This window comes from Pan paniscus, chromosome 8, assembly GCF_029289425.2.
Source record: "Pan paniscus chromosome 8, NHGRI_mPanPan1-v2.0_pri, whole genome shotgun sequence".
NCBI classification, from domain to species: Eukaryota; Metazoa; Chordata; class Mammalia; order Primates; family Hominidae; genus Pan; species Pan paniscus.
Window position 1 is genome coordinate 38,276,538 of NC_073257.2, and position 22,842 is coordinate 38,299,379.

A 22,842-nucleotide genomic window follows, 5' to 3' on the forward strand; every position below is an offset into this window, starting at 1 on the left:
AACTGTCAGATTTTTTTTTTTTTCTAAATCCTCCTACCCTGGTTGGTAAATTGGCAGTCAATTGTCCATGTTCAGGATTTTTTGCAATAACATTAAACTTGTCATATTAAAAAGTCAAACCTTTATTCCCCTATGAGTTTTCTAATTGGATAATACAAACTGACAAATAAGTAGAATTGACTTCTCATGCCTGAATTAACTGTTATAATTTCACCCCTAGAGTCAAGTAGACCAGATCTTGACACCTAGATTTAGATATCCCAGGCAGGCAGGTCCTCCAGTATGGGGGACCCAAATTTAAAATACATTTATTTTATAACAGAGGTGGTGATGTAATGGAGTTCATCTGTTGACATATGTAGTTGGATAGCACTCAATTTGTGATTACACATTTAGAACATACATTGAAGATACTGAAGTGGAACCAGTGACCAAGATAAGCTAGAACAAGTGGGCAGATTCTTACCTTACCTGCAAGAAACAACAAGACCGCAAAAAAGTAGCTAATAAATGGTAGCATCGAGGACATTTAGAACTTCCCTTCCATGGTTAAATCTGTGCATCAAACTTTAATATTGACCCAGGCAAGCGCTGAGCTGTTTCCACAGTTTCTTCCAGAAGTTAGGTGATGATAGAATGTTATAAAAAGTTATGTAATTGAGAATAAATCTATTTTACTGCCCTCCTGGCACAATATATCCAAAAAGCCCTATCTAGGCTTCTGTTCATCCTCTATCATCTCCTGTAATTCTCTTTCTGTATCACTGATATAGCCTAACTCTTCTTAACAGCATTTATATGATCTAATAACTATTCCCTGATAGGAATCCTGTTATAAATTAAGTTCTCTCCCCCTACCCTCCACCTCTTTTCATGGTTGTGAAAGTCCACTGATACATGAGGAGTTTCATGGTTCTGGAAACTCAGAGCTTGACATCGCTTGTTATATATTTTATTCACCACATTGAAAAGAAAGGCGTAAATGAAAATACAAGCAATAATTAAACAGGTATGATAGGCTTCAGTCTAATTCCATTTGGAAATTTTTAAATATTTGTGCTTTTAGTGAATTCCAGCCTTGATTACTCCACTGTTCAAAAGTATTAGTTTCCATGGATTTCACGTAATATAAAATATTGCCACTATAGAAAATACAGTCTTTATTCTTCTTTATTGACATGCTTTTCTCCTTTGTTCTTCTCTTTCCTGGTACAATATTTTTAACACACACACAAAAAACAGGCAGTGTGTTCAGTAATTTAATTAGTCATATGCCAATGTTTAGAAAGAATCGAGAAAAATACAGCATCTCTCTCGCTGAGTTATATAAGGAAATTCTAAAATAGCAATTGTTTTTAAGGATTTAAATACTTAATTACCCTAGAAGATTAGGCTTTATTATGACAGGTGAAATGTGATATAAGTGCCATTTAATGAATGTTACAGAAAATAGATTAGACTTTCTCTTATCTGACAGATTAACGTTCTTTAGATTCATTACATACATTTTCTTTTATTCCAATATGTCATATGCCTTAATGCACACTGCATTACTTGTTACTATTTTAAACATACATTTTTATTTAAAAAAAATTTGAGTCATGGTCTCCCTCTGTCACCCCGGCTGGAGTGCAGTTGTGTGACCATAGCTTGCTGCAGCTTCGAACTCCTGGACTCAAGCCATTCTTCTGCCTCACCCTCCCAAGTAGTTGGGACTACAGGTGCACCACCATATGCCCAGCTAATTTTTAAAACATTATTTTTATGAGAGACAGACTTGCTGTGTTGACCAGGCTGGTCTCAAACAATCCTCCCTCCCAAGCTACTGGGATTACAGGCATGAGCCACCATGTGTGACCTTAAACATGTATTTTTAATTTTCAGACAAAGGATAGAAGCCTGACCACATTGTCTTGGCTTAGGGCTACATCACTAAAAACTACACATACTTCTGAAAGCACTTGCTTGAGTGTCTTCAGAATGATGGAACTGGGAGTTCTTATTTATATACCACCTCTTCTGAAAAGTGCTTTACTTTCTCTTTGCCCTTTAGCATTATTCAAATAACTGTGCCTCAAAGAAGTAAAACAGTTTTCCACAAAGGCAGAATGTAAATAATAAATAAATAAATAACCTCCCACAGCAGTCTTCATGGTAGCCTGCCAGCTAGCACTTCAAATAGTGTGTGTGAATTTCTAGTGATGCAGCCCGAGGGAAGGCAGATCACTAGTCAAAGCTACCAGGCTTTCATAAAAGATCAAAAATCAGACACTTTGATAATAGTAGCAAGTGATCCCATATCCAGTTCCCTCCCCAAACAATACCCATGCAAATGACAGTGTATTAGTTCATTTTCACACTGCTGATAAAGACATACCTGAGACTGGGTAATTTACTTAAAAAAAAAGTTTAATGGACTCACAGTTCCACATGGCTGGGGAGGCCTCACAATCATGGTGGAAGGTGAAAGGCACGTCTTAAATGGCGGCAGGCAACGAGAGAATGAGAACCAAGTGAAAGGGGTTTCTCTTTATAAAACCATCAGATCTCCTGAGACTTACCCCAAGAATAGTATGGGGGAAACCACCCTCATGATTCAGTTATCTCCCATGGTGGGGTGGGGGGTCTCTCCCACAACACATGGGAATTATGGGAGCTACAATTCAAGATGAGATTTGGGTGGGGACACAGCCAAACCATATCAGACAGAGAGATGAAATGGAAGACATAGCCTGCTCCTCTGACCTGGACCCTGTGCTCTGAGAGAACTTGCATCTGAGTCTGCCTTTGTGAGCTCATCATGTCCCCACTCTTTAATGTGTATCCATAAGCTCTGAGGTAGCTGAGTTTTGCCAGAGTTCTGTCACCCCATGTGAAACTAAAAACTTAAATGTATATGCAGAGAGAGAACAGTATACTCTCCCTACCCTTTGTACTTAAGATGCAATGGAAAATAAGGAAAAAATATCTCGGTCCCCATTCTAGTGAAGTGTGAACAGAAGCAATGAAGAAAAGCCAGCCTGTAAATGTGTGGCCACTCCGACAGTTCTGGCCTCAGAGAGCCCCCAGCTCCTAGGGAGTGGTAAGAGAATAAAGTAATCAAGTCACTATGTGACTTCATACCGTTGGTATGATTCACTCTGTTACTCCCCATTATTCCCAACAGTATCTCTGACCCAAGCTTGACATCTCAGCATTCAAAATTGTTACTCCTGCCTTTTTAAAGGAGTTACAAGTTCTACAATAAAAACTTCACAAAGTTAGGTAATCTACAAAATACATTTAGCACAGTGCCCGGTCCATTCAACAGATGTCAGGTATGAAATCAGATTAATTGAGGGGACAAAAAGTACTTCTGAGGAGAGCTCCTTTAATTACCACAGGCTATTCAATTCTAATTAATGTATCAGCTGTTCTAAATACAAACAATTGCTGCCTGGAAAAATATTTGTTTTCTTCAGTAGGATAAAAATATTTCCAGGGGTTAAGAAAATCTCAGCCAAGAATGTAATTTAGGGAGCACTGGTCAGGAACTAAGAGACTCGGATTCTAGGCTCCAATCTGCTGCTCACAGGGCGAGTGCAGCTGGAGAACGGAGGTTCTCTGCAGACATATCCTATAGCCCATCCTGCCCATCCCGGGGCTCTGTGCTTCCAGAGAGCTGGAAAGGGAACACACACCCAGCCTCCATTGTCCTAGTTGTGAAATGCACTGTAACTTGTGACGTCTTCTGCATCCTTCTCTATCTCGGAGCTGAATCAACTGACTTTAAGGCCAGCAGAATAACAGCAGCTCAGCAACTACCTGCTTCCCAGCAGCACAGACACTCAAAAATGTACCTGTTCACTATATGGTCTAATAAAGTCACTTGTAACTTAACAATTCTAACAGAAGAGACATTCTCATTGTTTCAATCAGTGTAACTCATAATTGGCTTTATTTTAGCCAAAGGAGAACCAGATAACCACCCAGAATATCTAGGGCTTATAATATAAATACTTATTTATATTCAAGCTTCTTTATACTAGCTGAAGCCTAGAATCCTGGAATTGAAGATATTCAAGAATTATTGAAGTTGTTTGATTTAACACTTAGTGATAACCTCTGTGCCACCAACTCTGTCATTAGAAAGAAAACAAAATGAGTTATCCTGGGTAGAATTGTAAATTTTTTTTTTACTTTAACCATGAATTTTTTAAGTGGATAGGATATAGAGAAAAATAGAAGAGGACATTAAAAGAGACACTTGAGAAATAAAACCTAAACGTTTTATCATTTATATACTTATTTATGCTGTGTAAAGGTAATTTTTAATGCGGCAAAGCAGGGTAAAGTGTTATTAATACAAAACGCCTTTGCAATAGGGTAAATCAGAGTACCACAGCTTGAGTGGCATTTGCACTTTGAAGTTGTTTTTCTCTCAGCTTTTGTGGGTAGTCTAGGATCACAGAACTGGAGCACCTTCAGTGTCAAAGAACTTATACTAATTTTCATTTCCTTGCTTGGCCCAGCCGTTTGAAAAAATAACTTGAAAATACTCTTATAGTATATTAATTTTTCAAAGGCTATGGTAGTTAACTTTTAAACTGAGTGTTATTCCATACAGATTAAAAAGACTTCAGTTTCTGAAAGCCCTATTTGGATCTCGAAATATAAATGCAGTCCTTTTTGTAACTATACTCATGCCTTTCATCAAAATTATTTAACACCAGAAATTATTTTCTAAAGAAGAAGCACAACACGTATTTCAACTCCCACGTAATAACACCGCAAATTTGGTAACATCTGCATATTTTCTTTACTAATTGCAGTGCTAGTCTGAAGTTAATTATATGAAACTGATTTTTTTCCCAAGCACAACTTTTATATATCACATTTAGTTTAATTGGTACTTTGAATAATAAATTGTTTTTCAGCTACAGCATATTGTTTGGTATTGCTAATGAAATGATTTTAATGTTCAACCGAGCTATTATGAGAAATCTTATTTTGTCTTATATTTTTAAATATAATTCTCCATTGTAGCACACTAATTAACCTGATAACTACTTTCCTTTTTTTGAATCTTCAGTATAACATTATGTAAAAACTGTGTGGTAAGTAGCAGGAGATACTGTTTTCATAATGCAGCTACATGTGAATCTTTCAACTACAGCATATTTTTGTGCTAGTGGTACTTAATAATACTTATGCATTCACCATTCTTTTGTGCCAGGCACAGTACCACAAACTCAGTAGTGCATCAGTTTCAGATTAACACAGTTAATGATGCCAGTATGATCTTTAGATCACTTATAAGCCTGTTTAAGGACAAACTTGAGACAAAATGAAAATCTAACAGTTTATCTGAGCGAAGATCAATTCATGAATCAGGAAGCACCAAAACCAAAGGGAGGTTGTGGGTTTTGCTGTGGCGGCCTGAGCATTCAACTTTTATAGGCTGGAGATGGAAGCAAAATTTAAAAAACAAACAAAACAAAACAAACTACTTGATTGGCTAGAGCTAGGTGTTTGCCTTATTTGGATATTGTCCAGTGGGAGGTCCCAGGTTACAAAACCAATCAGCTATTTGGCTGTCTATGATTGGCTGAAGCTTCCTTCACAATTAATCAGTTACAAAGAATGCTTCTACCTTTAGTTTCTGTTTGTATGCCTGGAACCCTTATGCAAGCAAATAGAAACTAAAGGCTAATGGCTTGCCTATTTTCCTTTAACAGGCCCTGCAATGTTAGATGGAGGGGCAAGGTAACAGAGTCTCCATCTCTAATGACTTAAACATGAAACTGACATCATTTAGACTTACTCAACAATTATTTACTAAATCTTATCTACATTGTCCCAGTACTGTTGCTACCACCTATGTGGGCAAAGGGAGAAAAAAACTGAAAAACTCAGTTCCTGCCCCGTAGTTCATAACTAGTTGGGATGGGTGTCAACTAACAAGACCCCATGAACAATTTTCTTCTAATTATATGTTGGGTGGTATTCTCTGCATTGTGCTGTATACGTAAAAACTATAAAGATACTAGAGGGAAGAAAATTCAGTGTAGGTTATAATCATTTCAGGAGGCTTTGTGATAGAAATAGGACTTCAACTGGACATTGAAACATTGATTACGATTTTTCCACCTGAAATTCTAGCTCCCACTAGAAATGAGAGCAATAGTGTGAGCAAGACCAATAGCTCAGAAGCAAGACCAAGATTTGGAACGGGCCAGGAGTGGTGGCTCACGCCTGTAATCCCAGCACTTTGGTAGGCCAAGGTGAGTGGATTGCTTGAGGCCAGAAGTTTGAGACAAGCCCGGCCAACACGCCAAAACCCCATCTCTACTAAAATTACAAAAATTAGCCAGGCATGGTGGCTCATGCCTGTAATCTCTGCTGCTCAGATGGCTGAGGCACAGGAATCAGTTGAACCCTGGAGGCAGAGGTTGCAGTGTGCCAAGATCGTGCCACAACACTCCAGCCTGGGTGACAGACCAAGACCCTGTCTCAAAAAAAATAAAAATATAAAAAGATTTGGAGTGTTCAGAGGACAAAGAGACCTTCTAGGTCTGCTCAAAGAGTTTATGCTGGGGAGTACTGAGACGTCGTGTTAGATGTATATTATGAAGTCATATTGTAGAGGGCTAGGAATGCCAGGATAACAGGATTTGTGAAATAATAGTGAGCCACTGAGCATTTCTGAATGAAGACACGTTGACGCCTCACAGAAGGCTGACCCGAAGGCCAGAGACCACAGTAGAAGTCAAGGTCTAGAAACCACAAGCAAGAATAAATAAATAAAGTCAAGCAACATGGGCAGCTAACGTGAAGGCTGTGCAGTAAGATAGTGTTGAAAGTAAGGCCATAAGGTCTTCCTTTGGGACAGGAATTATTTCTAGGGTTGTAAGTAGGTAAGTGTGAATTTTTTTTTTTTTTTTTTTTTTTTTTTTTTTTGAGGCAGAGTCTCACTCTGTCACCCAGGCTGGAGTGCAGTGGCATGACCTCAGCTCACTGAGGCCTCCACCTCCTGTTTCAAGCAATTCTCCTGCCTCAGCCTCCTGAGTAGCTGGGACCACAGGCAAGTGCCACCACACCAGGCTAATTTTTTAAATTTTTTTAATTTTTAGTAGAGACAGGGTTTCACCAATGTTAGCCAGGCTTGTCTTGAACTACTGACCAGCCTGATCCACCTGCCTCAGCCTCTCAAAGTGCTGGGATTACAGGTGTGAGCCACCATGCCCGGCCCGGTATGCATGAACCTTCTAATGGAGATGTGACTGGGTTAACCCAAATGCAGTGGCACAGATGTGGACAAGTCCCGATATGATCAAAATGGAGTTTCAGAAAAATGAACCTGTTACTGTTATGAAGAGTGTGTTAACACAGATGAAACTGTTACTGAAATGCCAGGGTTTTGGTCTAGGTCCTACTGATCACTGTACAGAAGGCCAATCCCTGAGACAACAATATTGCCAGGGAAGAAGGCTTTAATCAGGTACAATAGCCAAGGAGCTGGGAGATCAGTCTCAATTCCGTCTTCCTGACCGACTAAAATTAGAGGTTTATATAGCAGGGAAGAAATGTAACCATATGTGGAAAACAGGAATTAGGGAGGGGTAACAAAGAGAAGTTGGTCAACAGGAAGCAGGTGGTTGGTTAGGCAATCATGATGGGTGAGGGATCTGGTGTCTCATTGTCCAGATGCAGTGATCTGGTAAGTTTCAGCTCCTTGATTCTATCTGGAGGACTGATGGTTGGTTTCCTGAAAAAGGAACTCAGATATGACAAATGTAACCTTTTCAGATTTTAAGACTGGGAGGATCAATTTCTATTTTTATTCAAAGAAACCACAAATATCAGTTCTGTGGGACAATTAGACCAGTTTCAAAGTCAGGTTTAGATGAGCCCTTGAAAAATAATTTCAGCAAATAAGGAGTAAACTGATAGCGGCTTAGGCAAAGATTGTTATTGTGGGCATTGAGAGGAATTAATACATCTGAGAAATGACTCGAAGAAAGAATGTAGCAATGAAAGTTGGAGATTTCAAACCTGGGTAAAGAAGGCAACGGTAATTCCATGGACAGAAATACAAGAGTTGGGAAAGGAAATTATACATGAAAATCTCAAAGTTACCCGATTCCCTTTTCTCGATCCAATACAACTTGGCTGGAAACATTCATAGCATGGCCAAGGTCCACCATGCTGAATAAGACAGACCTACACTAGATCTCATGGAGAGTTTGGAGTGACATTAATTTTTTTGTCTTCCGGCTACATCAGGGTTTTAGAGTAGCTCCTGAGACATTTGTTTCTTTAAGGGATTTTAAATAATTAAGGCCCTACCTACCATTTAAATGCTGATTGAAATATACTGAAACTTTGGCAAGGAAAACACCTTGGTTTTTGGATGGATAATCCATGTTTTGAGTGGACATCAATGTTTCTGTTTACAAGAAAGTTCCATCTAGATAATGCATTTGATGAAATGTTTTCTCCAAATTAGAACTTTCTTATTAGACACTATCTTCCAGAAAGGTCATGCCACTAAGATAGATAAAATGGGTTGTATAGATTATCACTCAAAATGAGATAAAATAGCAATATTTAGTTTGGGGAAAAAAGTCAAATGAAATGTTTAATAATAAAAACCATTTATTTAACAATTACTATGTGTCAGAAACTATGTTAAGTGCTTTATATGCATTATTTTATTTAATTAGCACATAATCACATGAAATACATACTTTTATTATCCTCATTTTCCAAATGAAGAAATTGACCAGAGAGGTTAAGTAAATTGCCTAAGATTATGCAAAGTTATTTGGGGATAGAGCCAGAGTCAGAATCAGAATTATATCTAACATGGTGCTGAAGTCCTCGTTCTTAGCTGCTACACTGTGCTCGTCTCTTCTAGCTTCAGTGATCAAACAAGGTGATTGTGAATTTTACTAAACCTTTCCACACTCAACCCACAGAAGACATGATTTCTGTCATGTGTGACAAAACAAGGTTTTATTTATAAAATATGCCACTGAATGTTTAGCAACCTGTGTTCTCACATAGCTGGCAATGTTATCTTTACTTATTGTACTGGGCTTAGTGCAGTTAGAACTTAAATTTCTAGAAGCTGCATATAAACATGTTCTAAACTTTTGTTGTTGTTGTTGCCTTGGTAACTATTGTGACCTGAGTGTTCCACGAGCATCCTAAACTTAGGTTAGGGATATGGAAAATTAGTTTACAGTGGTTTTAGGAAAAAGCAAGGTATTACCAAAAAATTAGAAAATTCTGAATGCTATTACAACAAAGTGTACCTTTAAATTAAATGCAATAACAAAAAAGTGTACCCTTTGAAAAATATTCCATAAACTGAATGAAATTTAAAAATATATGGCATTTGTATTTGTATGTGAATAAGACTTTCTAACCCATCTATTTATAAAAAACTTATGTTGAATAATAAACAAAATGCATGCTAAAGAAGAATTTTATTTCTTCACCTATAAAACTCATGAAAATGGTTTGTTATTTTCACAGCTGAATTTTTATTCCTCTTGTGGGGTGTTTATCTCTGCTATGCAGTGCGGACAGTCCCATCGGCATTCCATGAGCCCCGCTATATGGCTGTTGCAGTTCACAATGAGCTCATCATCTCTGCTATATTCCATACAATTAGGCAAGTGATCTGTAGAGCTAGTAAATAACTATTTTATTTTTCTGATGTGTTGCTGTTTAAATAACAAAATTAGATAAGATGCATAATAGAAAGACTTAGCAAAGATAGCATTTTATAAGTGGACTAATTTCTTTTACAGATTTGGAAAATGAATAGTTTGTTTTTAAAGCTGTTGTTCTTAGTTCCTTCGGCTGTGTTGTTTATTGCCTTCTTCTATTTTGAAGGTTAATTCAATGTTATTGTATTATCTTAAGCCACTTATGGAAATGTAATGGAATATTGTTTGTAATATGTAGCTTCATTATGAAGATATAATGCAATATGTGCATACATTGTAAAGCAGATACAGTTAACTCATCTATATTTTCATTCATGTTTAATGGGCTGGTTTATATTTTCAAAATCTCAATAGTCATATAGACAACTTGTATGTATGAATTCTGTGGAATTCAAAACACAAAAACTACTTCAGTCTGATGACTAGATTATCATGTGCAATGGGCTTTGGTGCTATCACACATTCTGGTAATGAATTTCTGGGATAAGAATGTATAGCTTGGTCCTCTATTGTGTGATCATCCCAGGTTTCTGTCTAGCAGATGAGAACACAGGAGGAAGACAGTGGCTTATCATGAAGTGAACAAAATGAAATATATATGACTTATCTTCTGAAAATGTGTCCCTGATTCATATTTGAAAATGAAATGAAACTCTCAGGGCAGAACTAAAAGAAGGAATTCTGTCATTTAAAAAGCAACAAAAAGATGTCATTCAATTGCTTGACAGATATGGAAAGTTAGGACACACTTAAGAAAATTAGAGATGTTGAGTATTTGTCTCTGGCCTCAGTGGAAAGAGTGGATCCCCTTTCTTTAGTTTCAATTCCTTTTTTGGCCTTCAGACTCTCCTGGAGATCAGTGAGAATGGAAGAGGGGGTGGGAGAAGGCAGTTGTGGGTCTGGGGGAATTTTGTAGGATGGCTATCCTCTCTGACTTTAGTCAGCAATCAGAAGATGTGATCTTGCATCTTTAGAGACGTTGCCAGACAGCAGTGGGCCTCAGTTACAGCCTACACTTTTAAAACTTTTAAATAAGAAGAGGTATCTATGGTCTGACAACCCTGGAGACTCCATCAAGAGGCCAGGAATCTAGAGAACTGGGCTCTTTGCTTTGTCTTGCCCTCTCTGAGAGAGGAGAGAAAGACATTAGAAGAGGAAGGAAAGATAAGAATGGAAATATAAGATTATAAATATGCAAAGGAAGAAATGCTTTTTCAGCTACTCAGACTGGAGTTTCAGTACCTAAGAGGGGATGCCCTCAGTCAACAATATCTTGAGCACCATAGAATGTCTCCTCCTGTTGCCAGAGCTCAAACAGCCTTGACATATTCCCCAGACTTTCTTCCAAGAAAAGCTACTTTTTTGCTTATTTGCAGAATATCAAGCATATTCCAAGATATAACAAACATGCTTTTCTACAACCAGTTACAAGTTAAATGTTAACAAATCGACTAACAAATCAACTAAAGTTAACAAATCAACTAAAGAGTTGTAAACCAGTAAGAAGGCTTCTCAGAGATGAGTTTAAATGTCTTCTGTGGTCAAAATGTGCTTATGTAGTGCAGAAGGTTGTGCACTTTAGCCTTATAATAAACTGCTAGAATTTTTTAGAAAAAAATTAATTGTCCAAGTACTTAAATCTGTTTAGAAGTTTAATAAATATCTAAATATCCTTTAATTCCTTAAAGTTTACTCTGTTCAGTTTTCATCATTAAATTTCATTTCTCAATATATGTCAGACTTTAAACTGGCCTAGGTTCTTTCAGGAGTAGGCATGGTAAACTATTCTTAAATGAATCTTTTAAAAGTTTAATAAGGCAATAGATGGTTGTTACAGAAAAATCCTAAAGAAAAAAGTAAATAAACTCCCCAATCACGCTACCCAAAGATAAGCACTGTTAACACCTTAGTATATCACTTTTAGGTGTTTATGTGTGTTTGTATATTTATGATACATTGCACTTTATAGTCTCCTTTTCAGAGTGTCACAATGCAAGTTAGCATGCTGAGAAGTCCTGCTGCAAGGAAACCTACTTAATTTTATTTAACCAGCATTTTGCAAACTTAATTGACCATGGAATCCCCCCAAACCTCACTTGACATTTGATAACAGCATCCACACTTCAGAAAATACTGTTTTTCTACTGATTCAAGGTGACAGGAAGTACATGTTAAATACTGATTGAAAACAGCCTTACTACTTTGCTGTAAATCTTTCCTACAGAGCCCCAAGCAACTCATTGGCCCAACCAGAATAATCACATGAACATGAGCTTGGTTCTTATAGACACACACTCTGATTGAATGCTCCATGTTGAACCTAGTAAATTTGGTGTTGAATAGACATGATGTACTTGCAAGATCAATTTTCTTCCAGACAACTGTGTGGACCTCTATTACTTCTGAAAAGGGAGAACTTCCATTGGTAGCAAGTGTGACACAGAAAGACTAACTAGCTTGGTAGGCTTTGATTTTTTAGCAAGCTTAAATAAACCTGAAGAAGCCCTATGTTTTAAATTCCAAATTTGACCCACTATATCTTTCTGCCTAGATTGGATCAGACTGTGGTATATTGACTTTAAGGAATCACAGCATATATTAGCTACTCTCAGAAATATAATTTATATGGCTATAAAGGATGAAGGAATGGAATTGTAGTTTAATACAGTAAATCTGCATAACACTGATTTTGGGGGAATTGATAGGGAGAAAGTAATAGGCAATAATAAATCAATCGAGTATGTACAATGTCTTATTTACATATGGCCTGAACTTATACATGTGACGGTTCAAATATTTATAAAGTCCAAGAATAAGAAGCAATAACATAATAATTTAAATCAGCTATATCCATCTTGGTAATTTTTTCCTTGAATGAAACAATATAAAATAAGGCTTCCAACAGTGAAAAATATATTCTCTATCAATATAGCATGTGTTCTTTCTTATATGCTTAAAATAATTATGTCTATATATGTATATATACATATATAAATTAAAAACTATGACTATACATTATATACAGATTTACCTTTATTCATACCAAATTGTCAAATTGCACAAAAATAAACTAATAGCAAAGAATTAAGTCTAGAAGGATAAATAACACAGAGGCGTTTTTCCCAGCCTGTTATAATCTCTTATCCTTTATTATTTTTAGTGCTAAGCATAAAGCAAATCTTTGGGAAAGCACAAGACTTTTAAGTGTGTTTATTTTTAACCTCAATTTTCAAATATTTTATGCTCCTGGCTTTTAGACCTATGTTTTAAAAGATGAAATACTCTTGAAAAAATGAAGCTTTAAAATTACTGCAAACCCAGTTTTTCTCAAAATATTTCTAGTCAGAATTGCAACCTTAAAAACCTGGCAGTAATTTAAAACTGATTGAGAGTGATGTCTGTATATTTCACAGTTGGTGGTTTTTTAAAGGTTCACTATTTTAAATTATGTGCAAGCATTTTTCCTTCTAGATACTGTCATGCTACTTTAAAGTTTATTTGCTTTGCATTTAAGATGGAATTCTCAATACATGAGGATCCTTTTATGAATGTCTCCTTTCATGTAACTTTCTGCTCCAATACTGGAATGACCCTCAACAGACTGGATTTGTATTATTTTCCCAGAGTGTTATATCCCTTATATGCCTCAGAGACTGTTACTTGTTACTGAGTGTAATGATCCTATTTCAATGCAAAAAAAAAAAGCCTGACCCAGGAAAACAGACTGTGTCAAAAGTCAGTTTTCACAATCTTTTGTCAAAACTGGTTCAGTTTTGCAGTCATATTCAAGGTATGTGTTTTTCTCACAAAGAAGTTAGAGAAGATGGTTAGCCAGAAAGCCCTATCCCTGTTTAATGAAATGTGAGCTATTGTGATGAGTGCCCTGTATTTTATATATGTTACAAGCCTATTTGGTTTGCATCTCTAGACACAAGGGAAAATAATTCTCCCTTTTGGGTAACTGCTGAGCTTCCATTTTAGCTTGATATCCTTAGGGGAGCAGCATGGAGGTGAAAATGAGAAAGAAATCCTCTTGATGACAATTTTAAACATTAATGATCATTTACTTAGTAAATTTGTCATTAATATGGTAGAATGAAGATATAAAAATCAGTTTCTTCCTATTGTAGCCATTAATATATGTTTGTTTTGTGATTATAATATCATGAGCATTTTCTTAGGATGTTAACTTTGCAAATTTGATGATGTGAAACAAAATTGTAGTTCTCTAATTTCAAGTGGCAAAATGTCATATTTTGCTTTCATGGATAAACAATGGATAAGACCTTTATGAAAGCAACCCCTGGTTTCTGCATAAGGATGCATCCTTAAAACATGAACTGTGTACATACACCTATTAATTTCTGAAAATATTCCCAAATTACTAGAGTAGACCTTAGTATTGAATTTCTCCTCACCATTTTTTCCTGCAGAGGCATACTGGAACACAACTTTATAAATTTCTCAATCAGATAAGATTTTTAAATACTTCATTTTAAATTATTTTAGACAATTTGATAATTTAGAACAATGTATTTTAAAGGGTACATTTTTATAAACCATTAGTATGTTTCATTAAATTGTTTTATCCATTAAATTGTTTTATTTCAATCCTTGGATCATTCACAAAGATAAATAATTGTCCACTTTTTCTTAATTATAACTGTTTTTAAACATTGATGCTTTGTAGGCAAATTATGAGTTCTAAGAATATTACAATTGATAACTCTACAAATTTGTATTGTAAGTTTGTAACCTACTCCTCTTGAATTTACATATATTTACCACTTCGATTTTTAGAGGCCACTTTACATACAAAATAATAATCTTGGGAATTATTATGCTGCCTTTCTTACTATTGTTAATCTAAAATCATAATAAAGGGTTCATATACTATGCATCAAATTAAGCTTAGACTTTATTCTTCTGAGATGAAAATATATGCCGTAGAAATAGTAATACAATTTCCTTTTTCTTATTTTAATACAATGAGGAAAAAAGAGTTTCCAAGTAATCCTAGTGTTCTAAGTAGAATCTTAATCTTGGATTGTTAACTCAATGAATTCTCATTTCAGATTTGTTCTTGCCTCAAGACTTCAGTCTGATTGGATGTTGATGCTGTATTTTGCACATACTCATTTGACTGTGACAGTCACCATTGGGTTGCTTTTGATTCCAAAGGTATTCTTCTAATATTACTTTTTTTTTGCAAAACTTATTTTTAATGAACATGGAGTTGTTTATCCTATAGGCAAAAGGAGGTATGGAAATTTGCTTAATATTTAAAAGAGTTTTAAAGCTCCCTCCTCAGGAAACTGGCTGTTTTCTTTTTGAATTTTGGAAACTTCTTAAATAATTTTTAAATGCCTTTGTTTGTACAAAAACCCATCATCTGTTTCAGTCTTTTTCCAAATATATTGATGTCTAGTATGTTTTAATTATTATGGGTTCGTTCTAGCTGTAACATCAAGATCATTTTTTAAAAGACTCTCCTATTCTAAGAATCCTCTTGTTTGGATTCATATTCAGAGAAATCTTATGTTTGAAACATTCAAATAATTTTTTATGTATATAGAAATAAATTATTATATATAGAGGAATCTCCATAATGATAGATACTGACAAAGACTTGTCCAGGCAGCACCATGAAATGAGGAAAAATGAGCCAGGACTCAGAATACAGGGATTCTAGACTCATGGACCTTCCAGAAACTGGCTGTGTGTTATGACACTAGCCAGGACTTTTGATTTTTTGTGTGTGATATAATAGTAAGGCTTCCTGGAATAAAATAAAATGATATTGGAGTTTTTTTTCTCTGGGGGGAAGGTATTATACAAATTATATCATTGTTATTATTTTCCTCTTTTATACATAAACACAATATTAGAACACTGTGTATCTTTTCAGTGCCACAAAATACAGTGTTAGCACAGCTGAAACCAGAATTGTGATTTCTTGTCTTCACTCTAGGCTTTTCCTCAAGTCTCACAGTTAACCAGAACATTGAGATTCAGCCTGATTGAAAAGTCTAAACCATTGTAAACAGAACGAGATACCTATTTTATTCCCTACTTGAATTACATCAACTAGACACAAGTATTTTTATAGATTATCTTAACTATTTTGATACTTTGCATAATATGATTACACTTTTATTAGATAGATGGAGCTATACTGAGATTATTTAATAAATTGTTACTGAGTTCCAAAGAGGATTGAAACTTGTACATGAATGTTCATAGTAGTGTTATTCATAATACCCAAAAAGTAGAAACAACCCAAATGTTTACCAACTGATAAATGTATAAACAACATGTGGTATATCCTTACGATGGATTATTATTCGTCAGTAAAAAGGAATGAAGTTCTGGCACATGTTACAACAATAAGAAGTGCAAAAGCCAGACACAAAATGCCACACATTGCATGATTCCATTTATGTGAAATGTCCAGAATGGGCAAATCTATAGAAACATAAAGTAGATTAGTGTTTGTCACAGGCTGGGGGAAGGATGAATAGAAGTGATTGCTTAATGGATTCAAGGTTTCTTTTTGAGATGAATATTCCAAAACTATTCTGGAATTAAATAGTGGTGATGGTTGCACAACCTCATGAATGTACCAAGAACTGACATATACACTTTAAAGTTATAAATTTTATAGTATGTGTGTGAATTCTATCTCAATGAAAAGAGAATGTTAAAATATTATAGAGGGGCATTGCTAGGCATTGTTATATATCCTTAGAATAAGAGCAATGAACAGATAAAATCCTGTATTCTCACGGTACTTATATTCTGGAGAAGGGGAGAGGGGGAAGGGGAAACAGACAAGATAAATAAATAAGGTAAGTATTTAAAATAGTATTTTAGATAGAGGTAAGTGCCAAGGAAAAATAAAAAAGCAGGAAATGGACAATATATGACAAATGACATTATTTCTTAAACTCATAATTGTCTCCAAGACTTTAAAAACAAGAAAAACAATTTCATTTTTATAAATGACCTCCAGGTGGTGTAACCAGTGGCGTATGATATTTTGGAGGGCAGGAACTCTATGATATTCACGATTTGTGGCCTTTAGTTCATGGCATCTGTGGGTCTCACAAACATATGTAGAAGAGTAAAGTAAAGATTCAGTTTACCAGGGAGGCTGGAGCAGGAGGATGGCTTCAGCTCGGGAGTTTGAGGCTGCTGTGTGCTATGACCATGCCTGTGAATAGCTGCTGCTCTCCTGGCTGAGCAACATAGCAAGACCTTGTCTGTCTGTCTGTGTCTCTCTCTATATAGATAGATAGATAGATAGATAGATAGATAGATAGATAGATAGATAGATAGATCTAGGTATAGATATAGGTATATAGATATAGATATATGCAATGCGTTACAGTGAGCTAATGTCTACTGCTCATACTGAATTTGTTTCAGTTTTCACATTCAAGCAATAACCCAAGAGATGATATTGCTACAGAAGCATATGAGGATGAGCTAGACATGGGCCGATCTGGATCCTACCTGAACAGCAGTATCAATTCAGCCTGGAGTGAGCACAGCTTGGATCCAGAGGACATTCGGGTAATGCCAGTACTCTATCTTTCTTCCTATTTCAGATTAGCCTTATTTATACAGGCAGGCATGTGTGGGTTGGGGTGCGTGTGTGCATGCATGTACACTCATGTTTGTGCATGTATGTCTCGGAAAGAGGGAATGTGTTTGGGTATGAACTGAAGATGTCAAATGCAGAGTTAATCCAGTTCTAAAATATATGAACCATAGTATAAATTAGAATGCACAGGCCATTTCAACTTTTATAGTAACCTGGTCAACCTCAGTAGTCTTAACTGACTTACTGGTATTCATAGTGATGAACTGATTAAACGTGTTCCATAATACATGTTTATAACATCTTGCTTGGGGAAAGGTAGGATAGATCTGTGGAGCAGAGAGGAGAGCCTGGATTATTTAAAATAATCTATGACGACATATCAGCATCTGAAGGAAGCAGATGTTTTTAGTAGTCAACGGACTATTACCCTCTAAGCCTAATCTAACATCACATATAACTTTATCAATGGCTGCATGATTCTTCCAATACTACTCAGGGATATGGTTCACCTATAAACAATATGCTGTGTTTTGTTCTGGTCCAGGCTCAGTCTGGTCCTCACAACTTGAATGTACAAAGTGCTTGCTCCTTGATGCAAGGTTAGAATACATGAGTTCGTGTCTTAAAGTCCACACTTTATGTGAAACAAAACACAAAAGAATCAGAAAATACAAATCAGAAAAGTACAAATCAGAAGGTGCTTGCTCCTTGAAGCAAGGTTAGAATACGTGAGTTCATGTCTTAAGGTCCACACTTTATGTGAAACAAAACACAAAAGAATCAGAAAGTACAAATGGTGAGAAAATTGACAAGTACATATGTCAGAGAAAGCTGTAGAGCAGTTGCCCCAAATTAGAGCCCAAGTTTACTGAATTCCAATACCATGTAGTGATCTTCTATGACTGGAACACTAAATTCTACACTTCTTTGAATTTGTTTTTGTTCTGGCAGGACGAGCTGAAAAAACTCTATGCCCAACTGGAAATATATAAAAGAAAGAAGATGATCACAAACAACCCCCACCTCCAGAAAAAGCGGTGCTCGAAGAAGGGCCTAGGTCGTTCCATCATGAGACGCATTACGGAGATCCCAGAGACAGTCAGCCGGCAGTGCTCTAAAGAGGACAAGGAGGGCGCCGACCATGGCACAGCCAAAGGCACTGCCCTCATCAGGAAGAACCCCCCAGAGTCTTCAGGGAACACAGGGAAATCCAAGGAGGAGACCCTGAAAAACCGAGTCTTCTCACTCAAGAAATCCCACAGCACTTATGACCACGTGAGAGACCAAACGGAAGAGTCCAGTAGCCTACCCACAGAAAGCCAAGAGGAGGAGACAACAGAAAATTCCACACTGGAATCCCTGTCGGGTAAAAAACTAACACAAAAACTAAAAGAAGACAGCGAGGCTGAGTCCACGGAGTCGGTGCCGTTGGTGTGCAAGTCAGCAAGCGCTCACAACCTCAGCTCAGAGAAGAAAACTGGGCACCCACGAACATCGATGTTACAGAAGTCTCTCAGTGTCATAGCAAGCGCCAAGGAGAAGACTCTTGGATTAGCTGGGAAAACCCAAACAGCAGGTGTGGAAGAACGCACTAAATCCCAGAAACCTTTGCCAAAGGATAAAGAGACAAACAGAAATCACTCAAATTCTGATAACACAGAGACTAAAGATCCTGCCCCCCAAAACTCAAATCCTGCGGAGGAGCCAAGAAAGCCTCAGAAATCTGGGATTATGAAACAACAAAGGGTCAACCCCACCACTGCCAATTCTGACCTGAACCCAGGCACCACCCAGATGAAGGACAACTTTGACATTGGGGAGGTGTGTCCTTGGGAGGTTTATGACCTGACCCCTGGTCCTGTGCCTTCAGAATCAAAAGTTCAAAAGCACGTATCTATTGTGGCTTCTGCAATGGAGAAAAACCCCACTTTTTCCTTAAAGGAGAAATCTCACCACAAGCCTAAGGCAGCTGAGGTTTGTCAGCAATCCAATCAGAAGCGCATAGATAAGGCTGAAGTATGCCTTTGGGAGAGCCAAGGCCAGTCCATTTTGGAAGATGAGAAGCTTTTGATTTCCAAGACTCCAGTTCTCCCAGAGAGGGCAAAAGAGGAGAACAGAGGTCAGCCTCGTGCAGCCAATGTGTGTGCTGGGCAGAGCGAAGAACTGCCCCCCAAAGCTGTAGCATCAAAAACAGAGAATGAAAATCTCAACCAAATAGGACACCAGGAAAAAAAGACATCTTCTTCTGAGGAGAATGTGCGTGGCTCCTATAACTCAAGTAATAACTTCCAGCAACCTTTAACATCACGAGCAGAGGTTTGTCCTTGGGAGTTTGAGACCCCAGCTCAACCAAATGCTGGAAGAAGTGTAGCTTTACCTGCCTCTCCTGCTCTAAGTGCAAATAAGATAGCAGGGCCTAGGAAAGAAGAGGTCTGGGATAGTTTTAAAGTGTAGCATCTCCAGGAAGAAGAGGAAAAGGAGGGAACCCCGGATTGGATATGAGACAGAAGATATAAGAATCAAATATTCCCAAGGAGGATTTGTCAATCAAGGAAAACATGACAGATGGTGAGGTAAAGTCAAAGGCATGGGTAGAAGAGGACCAGGGGGGCAAGAGCAACAATGTCATAGTGGAGAAGTCAGACTTTGGTCAAGAAAGTCCTTCCCCTGGTAACACTAGGAAAATCTTTCCATTTCAGCATGTTTAAGGAAAATAGCCCACAATGTCTGCCCTGATCAATATGTATCCATGGGACTTTGAAGATCCTAAGCCAGGTAAACCAGGAGACACAGAAGATGTACCAGATTTGCAAAGAAAGAAAAGGTATAAGACATATATAACTGAAATTCTAAGTAGCTGACCGAGAAGAACTTACTTTACCTATTTAACGTTGATAGCACTGCTAACTTAATGCATCCCAAAAATATCTTTTATATTAATGATTGCTCTCATTTTCTTATAAATGTATGTTTCAGTATATCGTTGTGTCTCATATTCAAGCATTCCAGATTGTATAATTTTTGCAAATAACTTTGGTATTATGTGACACAACACATTTATGCAATCTGCAGCTATTCAATTGTTATTGCACCTTACAGAATACCTGCTATCTATCAACTTTAGTTGATTCTTGAAGTACAGTAAGCTTTCTCTGGCTTGGGAAGCCATAACTGTTACTATAAAAACTTCTAGTTTTGGCTGTGGTTTATATATTGTGACTTTGAATTTGACTCTATTATTTCACATCATGGTTTGTTATACTGTCTTAATCAGGGTTTTTTATACAAGTTGAGTTACTTGTTTTGCACTTCTTGTTAGGACTCAGAAGCTTTATTAATATTGGAGATCAAGTGGTCCTACTTAGTCATATGTCTCAATAAGTTAAGGACAACTTATCCGTTGTTTATTCAAAGTCAGAGATAGATAACGCCTTCATTCCAATTAATTGTCCCTTTTAACTCTTTCAGTATTTCCTACTTAGCAGCATTTCCAAAGGAAGAAGCTAAGAGTGAGAAAAATATACCATGCATTATTTTTACCATTGGAAAGGGAAGACTCTAGGGATGACATGAGAATTATAGCAGTACTATAGACCCAGGAAGTTTGCCTTTCAAAAAAAAACACAGGTAGCTCCTGATAGCACTTTCAAGGGATTATTTTTTTAAAGAGAAAAATTATGGTAGCATCAAGATCATTGTATGGATATATTTTTATTATGTGTATGAAAATACAGTATTTTAAAATACCTTAAAGTATTTATTCTCATAAACTCTTATTAATTGCTTCAGCTAGAGGTAGAACTTGCTGGGCTCAAATCCCAAAGAGGTTTTATAACCTTATTTATTCAAAGCCTATAAGGTGGTATGGAATCTTCATTCTCCCAAGCACTGGAAAATGTCTAAGTCCTGCAAATTGCCATTGTGAGCCACTTGCTCAACATGTAACATGTAAGGTCTATTTGCAAAGCAAAGCAGCCCCCAAAGCATATTTTGTAAAGCTTATTGCATTCCACACTGATCTCTTGGCATGGGAATCCTAAGCTGCCGACTAAGCCCTACCGACATGATCATGCAATGAGATTCCAAAGCTCAGTCTCATTTCATTTAAAGAAGAATCACTCAGAAATAGAACTGAGACTTCCCTTTTTCTCCCTGTAAACACCCAAGTATCAACTGCTTATTTGGCCAGGACACTCCCAGCACAAATAACTATTTTTTATGTCAAAAGCAGCAAGGAGGACATGCTAGGGTGATAAAAGATGGAGAAACAGGATCAGAGGGTGGATATAGGACTGTTCTTAGAGAGTATTTTCAGTGGAAGGTAAAAACAGAATTCTCCATATTCATCATCAAATTTTTCTCAGTGATTTTTTTATTCAGGAGTAAGCAAGCACTTCACTGTTTCACAAAGCTGTGTGCAAATCTTCCTCACCCATTTGCTGACTTTATGCATTACTCAGGTTGGTGGGGTCGGTTTGAGAAGATATAGAAATTCTATTTTTGTGTCTTTACACCATTTATTTCTTTTATCCCTTCCTTTTCAATGAAGGCCTATATGCTTGGTGACCTCCTTTAAGAAATCTTTGTGAATTGGGTTGGAATTTCCTAGACCCACATATTTGTTTCATTTATGTCTGAAATCTGTTAGCACTTGATTCTTTTCTTGAGAATTATGCAGTCAAGCATCAGTGACTTTCTATTGCACTTCAGGATTGATCCTGCTAGAGATGTGAGTTAAAAAGACTTGCCAAATTATATCTTAGCGACATTCTATAGTTCATAGATTATTCTCCACCAGCATAAATCAGTGAGAGTGCCTAGAGTCTTTCTGAGAGTTTCATTGCCATCATCAACAAGAGAAGTTGAAATTTACAAGTCAGGAGGTTATTTTTCCAGATTGATAACCATAGAAAGTGAATAAACACTTTTAAGGTCGCAAACATTTGCTAGGTTGTCCTTCTCAATGCATGTGCAGGCTGCATCCTGTCCTTGTTTTTAAGCCAGGGTTTATAAATAAGTAGATTTATACCAATCTTAATAGAATTGTATATTTTATGCAAGAATTAAATGCTTTACAACATGAAGTATAACTCAACCCATTGTAAACTTTGGTGGCGATATGGATTTGAAACTCGACAGTTCTCTTGTATTTGCTTCCTAGGTTTCTGCATGCAAGTTATGACAGGTAGGACTGAAAAAACACTGCCTTTTGACTTCTAGCATTTAGCAACCGAGAGTCGTAGAGTCAATAAAGCTGTAAGTGTCTTCACTTAATCTGTGGTTCTCCTAAAACTATTATCTGAAACCTACAGCATCCCACCATGAAATATTTGGTAAATTTATGTTGTGACGTGTTGCAGCATGTAAATAATTATAACTTCTCTGCAATAAAACATATTTATATGAAAGCGATTTGTGGGGATTTGTGTGTTCATCTATAGAAAACTGAATTTATTTTGTCCAACTTTAAAAGAAATTCCATATATTTGTTTGGCTCTGGTATCCTTGTGCACATAC

The 22,842-nt window shown here is 36.7% G+C and overlaps 1 protein-coding gene across 1 annotated transcript in view; it reads left to right on the plus strand.

Moving 5' to 3' along the window:
- The window catches only part of GPR158 (G protein-coupled receptor 158), a 422,582-nt gene extending 399,845 nt beyond the window's left edge, over window positions 1-22,737 (plus strand). Inside the window, exons 8-11 of the mRNA XM_003821403.5 lie at window positions 9,523-9,661; window positions 14,795-14,900; window positions 17,148-17,294; window positions 18,277-22,737. Of these exons, the coding sequence (XP_003821451.1) occupies window positions 9,523-9,661; window positions 14,795-14,900; window positions 17,148-17,294; window positions 18,277-19,779 (1,895 nt within the window). The 3' untranslated portion in view covers window positions 19,780-22,737. The remainder of the gene's footprint in view (window positions 1-9,522; window positions 9,662-14,794; window positions 14,901-17,147; window positions 17,295-18,276) is intronic.
- Window positions 22,738-22,842: the final 105 nt, after the last annotated feature.